The following is a 10,854-nucleotide window of genomic DNA, read 5'->3' on the forward strand; positions in this document are numbered from 1 at the left end:
ACAAGACCACAATTCAGCTTAAACAAGCAGTTCGTCTGAAACGAGCTGCAATAAGCCAACGATTGTGAGTCAAAGCTTCTAAAGAGGATACAAGACCACAATTCAGCTTAAACAAGCAGTTCGTCTGAAACGAGCTGCAATAAGCCAACGATTGTGAAGTCAAAGCTTCTAAAGAAGATACAAGGCCACAATTCAGCTTAAACAAGCAGTTCGTCTGAAACGAACTGCAATAAGCCAACGATTGTGAAGTCCAAGCTTCTAAAGAGGATACAAGACCGCAATTCAGCTTAAGAATCAAGCACTTCGTCTGAAACGAACTGCAACGAAAGTCCGATTCTCGCGATAAAACTTGCCTGAATTAGGACAAGAGAAAGTCCGATCCACGCGATAAAACTCGCCGAATTAGGACAAGGGAAAGTCCGATCCCCAAATTAGGACAACGGAAAGTCCGATCCGAGCGATAAAACTCGCCAAATTAGGACACAAGCTTAGTCCGGTCAAAGATGTTTATTTCATCAGACCAAAGACGAGTCCGGTCAAAGATGTTTATTTCATCAGACCAAAGACGAGTCCGGTCAAAGATGTTTATTTCATCAGACCAAAGACGAGTCCGGTCAAAGATGTTTATTTCATCAACCCAAAGACGAGTCCGGTCAAAGATGTTTATTTCATCAGACCAAAGACGAATCCGGTCAAAGATGTTTATTTCATCAGACCAAAGACGAGTCCGGTCAAAGATGTTTATTTCATCAGACCAAAGACGAGTCCGGTCAAAGAAGAGTTCACTTCATAAGGCCGAGGACAAACATCAACTTACCCCGTACCTTTATCCAGAATGCCGAAGTAATTCACTTCGCTTTCCGGGGGGGGGTAGTGATGGAGTACGTACTAAACAAGCCCAACAGCAGTAAAGCCCATCAGCCTAAAGCCCAAGAAAGAGTATCAGTTCGGCATGACTAAAGAGTATCAGTCCGGCATGACTAAAGAGTTCAGTTCGGCACAACCAAAGAGTTCGGCCCCAGCCTACAGCTCGGTAAAAGCCAACCAATCAAACTCTGCTCTCAGGTCGGCATCAAGCTCTACTCTCAGATCGGCAAAAGCTGCTCGGCAATAATTCAGCAGTTCGGTCTCAGTATTCGACCGAACTAGGAGATAGTGGACTCATGCAGGATTTCCACCTCCACTACACCCACGATCTATTTAGTGGTGTCAAGCAGTCATTAACTCATGCAGGATAGTGGACCCATGCAAGATCGCCACGATCTCCACGACATCCACTACCTAGTAAATGGCTGCATGCCACGATCTTGGTTCAAGGTATAAATAGAACCTAGATCAGATAGATAGGGTTAAGTTCTGTTAAGCTCTATAGAGATAAAAGTTCAAATAGCAAGTCTGTATTGTAAGCTGTAGAAAACAGATCAAGCAATACAACTCTGCCCTCTTTTCTTCCCGTGGACGTAGATTTACCTCAGTAAATCGAACCACGTAAAATCATTGTGTCGTGATCTGCATTTTCCAGCATTCATCACCATCAGAAATTCGCGGATTCATCAATCTTAAAGTAGAAATATATTTTAATTATGGAATTCCATATTAATGATTTATGGGTATCCAACATAATTGCAGATATCAACTTGTGGAGTCGACAAAAAGTATCTTGGTAAATTGATTCCTTGGTTTGCTAACATTCCCAATTTTTGTCCAAGTTAACACCCAGTGATTGTGATCACCATCAAGGCCGCCATGTCGCTTCCTCTCTCCACTTGCTTCTTACTTCCCCCCAATGAATCCCATTTTCGAAGATTCCGCTCCTCTCCTGCTTCAGGTAAACCTCTCTTCATTTTTATTTGATGATGAGTGCAACAAGGGAAATCGTATGTCATCATGGTCCAGTGTTTTTGGACAACGAATTTAGCTAGTAGTAGAAGAAAATGACTTGCTACTGTATTTAGCTAGTTGTGATTTCACACTGAAAATGTATCTAATTTTAGATTTCTGAGTTACATTTATCCGAAAAATGTAATCTTTTGTACTAGCTAAAGGTTTGGTTCTTGCAATATTATCTCCTTCTCTCATCTTTTTCAACAATAAATTAGTAGCATATGTTTTTCTCTCTTACCTGCAGCTTCTTTGAAAGCTGGGCTTCAAACTACTCCACCAAAAACCGCATCATTGCCAGAGGTATAGCTACAATACTCTTTCTTAGTATATTTTGTGCTGTGGAAATGTATGCCTGATTTAGCATATCAGTCGAAGGGGGAGTTTATTGATATTGTGCATAACCTTACAGTGCTTTGAGGAGACTAGAGGAAGGATAGCAAAGCTGTTTCATAGCAATGAACTTTCTGTTTCGACGTATGATACAGCGTGGGTTGCTATGGTCCCTTCTCCGGCTTCGTGGGAGGAGCCTTGCTTCCCGGATTGTCTAAACTGGTTGCTGGAGAACCAGTGCCCTGATGGTTCGTGGGCTCGTCCCCACCATCACTCTTTGCTAAAGAAAGATGTTCTTTCTTCTACCTTGGCTTGCGTTCTCGCACTTAAAAAATGGGGAGTTGGTGAAGAACAAATCAACAGGGGTGTGTTTGCTTGACATATCGGCCAATCTTCATATTTGTTCAGCCGATCACTGATATTCATTCATTTTTCAGGTTTGCATTTTATGGAGTTGAATTTTGCTTCAGCGACCGACGAGTGTCAGATTACTCCCATTGGATTTGATATTGTGTTCCCTGCCATGCTTGATTATGCCAGAGGTTCCTCTTTGAACCTGCGGCTAGAGCCAACTGCATTTAGTAATTTGATGCATAAGAGGGATTTGGAGCTTAAAAGGTGTTTCTTTGATTGTCTTGCTCAATACTTTTAAGTCATGTGAAACATTATGTTACTGCTTGATGTCTGATGTGAAATATCGAAGAGGTTAAGTTCGTATAGATGAAGTCGAACATCTTTAGATCCTGATTGGTATTGTAGCCAAATGAATTTCGGCAGAAGAGTAGAAATAATTATGGGGTATCCCATCTAAATTCAATGCTCTAGATCAAATGGATGATGTAGACTCTGGTGAGAAGGTCCTCTGTTCATTCTTTTTATTCAATCTTTGCATTATGTAGGGGCAACCAAAATTACTCATCAGAGAGGGAAGCATACTGGGCGTACATAGCTGAGGGAATGGGAGAGTTACAGAACTGGGAATCAGTTATGAAATATCAAAGGAAAAATGGATCACTTTTCAACTGTCCTTCCACGACAGCAGCTGCTTTTATTTCCTTGCGCAATTCTGACTGCCTCAACTACTTAAATTTAGCCTTAAAGAAGTTTGGAAATGCAGGTATCTTCATTAAATATTCTGCCTGTCAACTGTGCAATTTTTGTTATCCTAATAATTTTTCTCCCTCCCAACAGTTCCTGCAGTTTATCCTCTAGATATATACTCTCAGTTGTGCATAGTTGACAATCTTGAAAGGTTGGGGATCAGCCAGTATTTTTTTACGGAGATTCAAAAAGTGTTAGATGAAACATACAGGTAGTCTGCGACATATACATATGAATCCTACTTTGTTGTATATGATCAGATTTGCAAAGTTACATTATACCACTAAATTTCTCATGACTTTAGTCCATAAAGTTGTTGGATGCAGGGCGATGAAGAGATATTCATGGATGCCTCAACTTGTGCCTTAGCATTCCGGACATTGCGATTGAATGGCTATGATGTGACTTCAGGTTAATTCCGAAGCTAAATTCTTTATTATATTAATGTGTTCTTTCCTTCATCAAGAAGAACAGAGTACTTTTTAGGAATTTAATTGTTTGGCATGCTATGCAGATCCAGTTACAAAAATTCTACAAGAGTGCTTTTCAAGTTCCATTCGTGGAAATATGACAGACATTAACACAACTCTTGAATTATATAGGGCTTCTGAACTCATACTCTATCCAGATGAGAGAGATCTTGAGACACAAAACAAAAGGCTTAAACTTTTCCTTGAGCAAGAATTAGCCAGTGGTTTGGTGCAATCATGTGAACTTGGAAGAAGAATTGATGCTGAGGTAGATACTTCAGCTAGACTGCATGAGTTAGTTATGCTAAGTTTTTCTCATATCCCAGGTGAACCAGGCTATCGAGTATCCCTTTTATGCAATCATGGACAGGGTGGCAAAGAAGAAAAACATAGAGCTCTACAACCTTGATAATACAAGAATTTTGAAAACTTCGTTTTGGTAGTTCCTTTGTAAATTTCCCTCCCTTCCATCTCTGACTCTCTCACCATCATCCCTTTTTAACTTACACTTTGTTTATATACTGTTTGAAATCCAGTTCGCCTAATTTTGGCAACAAGGATTTCCCTTTTCTGTCCGTAGAAGACTTCAATCGATGCCAAGCTGCACATCGTGAAGAACTCAGAGAACTTGAAAGGTATGCTTCATTAGATAACATAAGACATGGAACTAATTATCCATAAACAGTAGGATATTTAGCATTTGTCTTTACCTTAACATCCCAACCAAAATGATATGGTGCTCAAATCTTCTTCCTTCACTTACATATATTGTATATAAAAGCCTATGTGTGCTCCTAAAGAGTTTTGACATTTGTTTATTGGAATGGCAGTTTTAGATAGTATATATTTGTATATTGGAATCTCTCGTTCATCCTTAAAAATCAATCATAAACTTCTGGTTAAAAGTGAAAAGCTGCAAAGGAGAAGTCAACATCCTTTTTAGTGGTTCGTTGTGAGTCGATTACAGTACCTTGCAACATAACAAACAGGCATCACAAAGTTTTTCACTTGATTATTAACAGATTGTGGTATCTGCTTATTTACGTTGGACACACATGTGCTTTTGTTACCTTATTGTTTCCCTTTCCATGTCTACCTTCTCGTAGATGGGTTGTTGAGAATAGATTGGACGAGCTGAAGTTTGCAAGGAGCAAGTCTGCCTACTGTTATTTTTCTGCAGCAGCAACCTTTTCTGCTCCAGAACTATCAGATGCACGCATGTTGTGGGCCAAAAATGGTGTTCTGACGACTGTGGTAGACGACTTTTTCGATCTTGGAGGTTCAGTGGAAGAATTGAAGAACTTAATTCAGTTGGTTAAATTGTATGTTCTCATCCCTATGCCCCTTCTCCATAGTATTTTGATCATCTGGAAGTGACTGTTTATTATCATTCCGGTGACCTGGTCGCAGATGGGACGGGGATGTTAGCACTGAGTGCTCTTCCAACAATGTTCAGATAATATTTTCAGCACTTAAGCACACAATCTGTGAGATTGGAGACAAAGCATTCAAGCTACAAGGGCGTAGTGTTACCAGCCATATAATTAGCATTGTGAGACTCCTTCCCTCTATTCTGGAGATCCGTTGTTATTGCCTTTCAAAACCGTTAAGAAGCTCATAATTGTTTCATTAATGTATGTCATGATATTTTCCTTTGCCTCTTCAGTGGCTAGATTTGCTAAATTCTATGATGAGAGAAACTGAATGGGCCAGAGACAACTACGTCCCAACAATTGATGAATATATGAGCAACGCACATGTATCATTCGCTTTGGGCCCAATTGTCCTACCAGCTCTTTATCTTGTGGGGCCAAAGCTCTCAGAAGAGATGGTTAACCATTCCGAGTACCATAACCTGTTCAGACTGATGAGCACGTGCGGACGCCTCCTGAATGACATCCGTGGTTATGAGGTAGTAACATTTTTCATCATTCTAATTTCTGACTTCTCCCCGGTTTGCTTGCTGATTCTTCTTTCGCCCGCAGAGGGAGCTAAAAGATGGTAAACTAAACGCCTTATCTCTGTACATTAATAATCATGGCGGTGAAGTAAGTAAAGAAGCTGCCATTTCTGTGATTGCAAGCTGGATTGAGACTGAAAGGAGAGAATTACTGAGATTGGTTTTGGAGGGGAAGAAGAGTGTTCTACCAAAGGCGTGCAAGGAATTGTTTTGGCATATGTGCTCTGTAGTGCATCAGTTCTACAGTAAAGACGATGGATTCACCAAGCAAGATTTGTTTAAGGTTGTAAATGCAATAATTCATCAACCTATTCTTCTCAAGGACCAAAAGATGTGATAGTGTTGCTTGAATTGTAAAATGTTGTTGTACTAAACATTTGATAGTGTTGAGCAATTGAAGAATTATTATACCCATTGGATTTGCAACTACTTGCTGTTTGCCATTGATTCCAAGGAAGCACAAAGAAAACGAAAGCAGTGGAAAACCAAAGGATGGGATGATTTATTGAAAAAGGCAGTGTCTTAATTCTTAATAGCACAACATTTTCCAAAGGAAAAGATAAGGAGATGGTAATTTAAAAGGATTTCTTCTCGTACGAGACCAATCCATGGATCCCACCTTCAACTTGCGCGGCCCCAGTTCTAACCTCTAGCCTTAGCACACCGGAACGCAGGAGGTCATTAGCTGACTGTAGGGAGGAGGCGCCAAGATCTTGGAATCCCTGTTTCACAGCTTGCATTGTGTAGGGTATGAACTTCAACACAGACCCTTTATCAGCCACTGCTCCAACTACACCCTGAGCTATTTTCAGCTTTGCTGTATCACCCAAGTATCGGGCATCACTCCCTTTCGTCATTGCTTCAAGGGATCCCATACCTCTGTATTTTTTCACTCGCCGACCACCCTAAACACAATGATTATCATCCAGATTAATAAGGAACGAGTATCAATCTTTCTCTTCTTATCAGTTTACAATATCCTCAAACCATCCTAACACTTCATATAATCCACATTTAAAGGAATGTGAATAAAGCACAAAACAATTTTACTGCAAGTACAATTTAAATTTAATACTACTAGAATTTAGCTATGTGAACACAAAAATAATAAAAATGTTGAACAACACATAAACTATAACAACTATTTTTATTAATGCAGCAACCGAAAAATAAGATAAGGAAATGAAAAAAAAAGTGATTATGAAACAGTGCAGTCACCGCACAATATTGGTGCACGTAAAAATAAGTTTAATACTCCCTCCGTTTCTTCATAGTTGAGGCAAAACTTTTCGGCACGAAGTTTAAGAAAGGGATGTTGAATGTGTTAAATAAATAGATAAAAAGTAATAGAGGGAAAAAAGCAGAGATAATAAAGTAGAAAGTGAATAAAGTAGAGAGAATAAAGTAAGAAAGAGTAAAGTAGGAAAGAGAAAAAAGTTACTATATAGGGAAATGACTCAACTATGAAGAAACTTCTCAAAATGGAAAAATGACTCAACGATAGAGAAACGGAGGGAGTAATAAACTACTATAGAAACACTAGAATAATAAATGATGGATTATACATAAAACTCTAGAACAACTATTGTTTATTCATGTAGATACCAGGCAAAAAGTACAAGGGAAACGGAAAAAGTGATGAAACAGTGCAGTTTTGTGCACAGTAGCAGGTGTTGTGGATGACTCCACATTTGAGGATCTTTCCCCATAATGTTACTATGTATGATATGCATCAAAATATGCAAAAACGCAGTATACGATAAATATCTGCTTTGCACCTTGTATCAAAATTGAAATTTTACATTAAAACTTGCAAATTTGAAGTTAAAAAAAAGTCATTTTTATGTAGTTTTCAGTTTTACCTGATATTCATAAGTACCAGGAGCTTCATTACTTCCAGCTAAAAAGCTACCCATCATCACAGTTGATGCACCTAAGGTCAAAGCTTTCACAATGTGTCCCGAGTTTGATATTCCACCATCAGCAATCACAGGCACAGAACTCTCGGCAGCGATCGATGCAACCTTATAAACTGCTGTTGCCTGAATATTCAAAAATACCAATTAACTTCACAAATTAGGAAAGGATAGTTTTGATAACAATATTAATTAGATAACAACCCAAATGCATTCGATGAAATACCTGTCCACGCCCAACCGCACATACTTCTTGGGTGGTGCAAATGGAACCTGACCCCATACCAACTCTAAGTCCATCCACCCCTGCCTGAATCAAGTTCTGCGCCTGATAGGCCGTCACTACATTCCCACCAATCACATCCAGCTCCGGATACGTGTTCTTGACATGCTTGATCATCTCAATCTGATAGATTGAATTTCCTTGAGAGCTATCAAGAACCACCACATTCACCCCTGCCTTCACTAAGTGCTCCAACCTCTCTCTATCCGAATCCCGAGTCCCTATCGCAGCACCCACCAAGAAACTCCCATCCGGCGCCAGTGATGGCAACCCCAGCTTCGGAAACCCCCTACTCCTCTCCACATCTTCACTAGTGACTAAGTTAACAATTTCTTCCACCCCTTCCCCGTTATCCCTCGCCAATGGCACAAATTCGCTCTTATCCCTGGCCAAATATCCAGCAACATCCTCAAAACTATAACTAGTTGGGAGAGTAACTGACGACTTGGTCATGTAATCGGAAACCCTAACTTCCTTATCATCCAATTTATCCCAGTAAGATTTCTTCACAAAACCTAAAAATTTCGAGCTCTGGCTCCCTGACTCAGTGACGAAAATGCAGGGGGCAGAGCAGAAATCATCGGCAGACAAAATTGAATCCGACGGAGACTTAAACACAATCTCATAACTAAAAGGAATTTTATGCGATTTAGCTCGGCGAATGAGTGACGCTTGATTAACAGTGGGAGTGTTATAGTGTACAATACCAATACCACCGAGCGAAGCCATGGCGGTGGCCATGGAGGATTCGGTGACTGTGTCCATCGGAGACGAGACGCAGGGTGTAGCTAGGGCGACGCGGCGGCTGAGCTTGGTGGAGAGAGAAATGGCGTCGGTGGGGAAGTCGATGTAGTGAGGGAGAAAGATGACGTCATCGTATGTGTAGGAGTATCCCTGGTTGAACAGCCTTGTGGCTGGGAATCCATCGTCGATTAGAGAAGTAGCGTCCATTTCCGTCGGTAATGGCGGTGGCCGGCGGCGGAGCTTAGGGTTTTGATTTACCGTCGATAGTTTATAGTACTGAATATGGGCGTTTAAATGGAGGGAAAATTGGATTTTCTGTTTAATTTAGGAATATTGGTCTCTAAACCATGAATTTTGCCTTAAATTTGGTATTTCCCATAAACTTTAAAATTGACCTATAATATCATAAATTTTGCATTTTATTTGGTATTTTCCAAGCTCACTCACTTTTCATCAAAATCTTATTTCACGTAGGCAGCCGTGATACGTTTTATTATATTTTAAACCACTTTTTTAGTTTATAACATATAGGATAAAAAGTCATGTTTAAAACCACGTTGATTTAATTGTATCAAATATGATAAAAAAAACATCGTAAGTTAGTCAAATATAGTAATAGACATGTCGTGGGAAACACCAAATAAAATGCAAAGTTTGTGATATTATTGACTAATTTCAAAGTTCATGAAAAATACCAAATTTTAGGCAAAGTTCATGGTTTTAGAGACCAATTTTCCTTTAATTTATTCAAAAAAATAAAAAGCATCCGTTAATATAAAAATAAAAAGTTAATCAATTTAAAATTATTTTAATTGAGATTTCTTGAAGTCTACGGTAAGGCCATCTCCAACCATTTACACTAAACTCAAGCTCATTTTTTAGTATATATTACAGCAAAGTAGTTTTACTCCAAATTCAAAATTTATGACATTTTGGCATTTTGGAGATGGCCTAAGTCACCATAAGAAAAGTATCCATTAATAAAAAAAAACTAAAAAATAGCTCCACTTAATATTTTACCAACTCAAAATAATTTTAATGGATTTAACAATGTTTTGCTAAAAGTTACCATTTGGAAACTACTATTTGACCATAATTATGGAGAATTAATAATGTCTGAGACTAAAGATCTCGGTTCGAGGCTTCCGCGGTGCAGCCTTTAAATTTATATTCATTTATAAGTAAAAAATAATGTTTCAGTTTTATTAAATATTACTATTTGTTTGACAGAAAAATAAAGTTGGCATGCAAAATAATTTCTAGGAAAAATAAATTATGTAAATATGACTCTTAACCGCTTACTTTTCCGTAATTGGAAATTTTATCAAGATTTTAAATTTTATATTTAATTTAACCATTAAAAATATGGAGTAATAATTAAAATTGTTATTAATAAAATATTTTATTAATAATAATATAATAAATAATTTTAAAATTATATTAAGAGTTTTAAAAAAATAATTTTAAAATATTAATATAAGCATAATAATTATTTTTATTATTATTATAAGCATAATTATTACTATTACTTTTTATTATTATAAGCATAATTTATTTTAAAGATTAAGATTTTCTTACTAAGCTAACTTATAACATCATAATAATGGATAATAGTACACTAATAACATCATAATTTCTATTATAATTTAAGTATTTATCAAAATATAGCAACCAGCAGTTTTTATTTTGTTGACCTGCTCAGAAATTAATCCCAACCCATTTATGAGGATTGACAATTTACCCAAATATAAGCTATTGAACAAATATGAAATATGAGAGCAATAAACATTTTAATAACACTAACGTTTCATTACTGCATATATTACATCTCTTGAAGTGATTACACAACAAATATCTTAAATCAAAACTAAATTTTATTCATATGCAATAGTCTCGAGTAATCAAATTATCAAGAAGTGTCTAGACAACGGATATAGCATCTTTTTTCTTAATTTTTCCAATCATATTTTTTCGTCAATGAAAAAGGTTGTCGATAATCACTGAAATAAATATCATCATTCTTTGCTACCCACCATGCATCGTGTGTGGACCGTGCAAAGAATTTCTCATCAAAAACATCAAATGCTATGTCCTTTGAATCCCACCAGAGATGACAGAAGAATAACTTAGTCGAAAAAAAGTTTTTACAGAAGCTTCATTCATATT

The 10,854-nt window shown here is 37.6% G+C and overlaps 2 protein-coding genes across 3 annotated transcripts; one reads left to right on the forward strand and one right to left on the reverse strand.

The window, feature by feature from the left end:
- Window positions 1-1,650: 1,650 nt before the first annotated feature.
- LOC121777194 (ent-kaur-16-ene synthase, chloroplastic-like) lies at window positions 1,651-6,159 on the forward strand. 2 transcript variants are annotated; one of them, XM_042174369.1, is made up of 14 exons: window positions 1,651-1,828; window positions 2,129-2,184; window positions 2,294-2,579; window positions 2,652-2,832; window positions 3,114-3,331; window positions 3,406-3,526; window positions 3,629-3,726; window positions 3,830-4,053; window positions 4,112-4,224; window positions 4,322-4,420; window positions 4,892-5,107; window positions 5,196-5,337; window positions 5,452-5,697; window positions 5,771-6,159. In XM_042174369.1, the coding sequence occupies exons 1-14, from the start codon at window positions 1,747-1,749 to the stop codon at window positions 6,080-6,082; spliced, it is 2,394 nt and encodes a 797-aa protein (XP_042030303.1). In that variant the 5' UTR covers window positions 1,651-1,746; the 3' UTR covers window positions 6,083-6,159. The 2 variants fall into 2 exon arrangements, with proteins under 2 accessions (XP_042030303.1, XP_042030304.1); XM_042174370.1 differs by having other exon boundaries at window positions 4,121-4,224.
- Window positions 6,160-6,223: 64 nt separating this feature from the next.
- Window positions 6,224-8,979, reverse strand: LOC121777195 (inosine-5'-monophosphate dehydrogenase 2-like). The gene is made up of 3 exons (XM_042174371.1): window positions 7,888-8,979; window positions 7,608-7,787; window positions 6,224-6,650 (listed from the first exon to the last, which is right to left on the reverse strand). Exons 1-3 carry the CDS (start codon window positions 8,893-8,895, stop codon window positions 6,321-6,323), a joined length of 1,518 nt encoding a protein of 505 aa, XP_042030305.1. The 5' UTR covers window positions 8,896-8,979; the 3' UTR covers window positions 6,224-6,320.
- Window positions 8,980-10,854: the final 1,875 nt, after the last annotated feature.

The sequence above is a fragment of the Salvia splendens genome, chromosome 18 (genome assembly GCF_004379255.2).
Source record: "Salvia splendens isolate huo1 chromosome 18, SspV2, whole genome shotgun sequence".
NCBI lineage: Eukaryota > Viridiplantae > Streptophyta > Magnoliopsida > Lamiales > Lamiaceae > Salvia > Salvia splendens.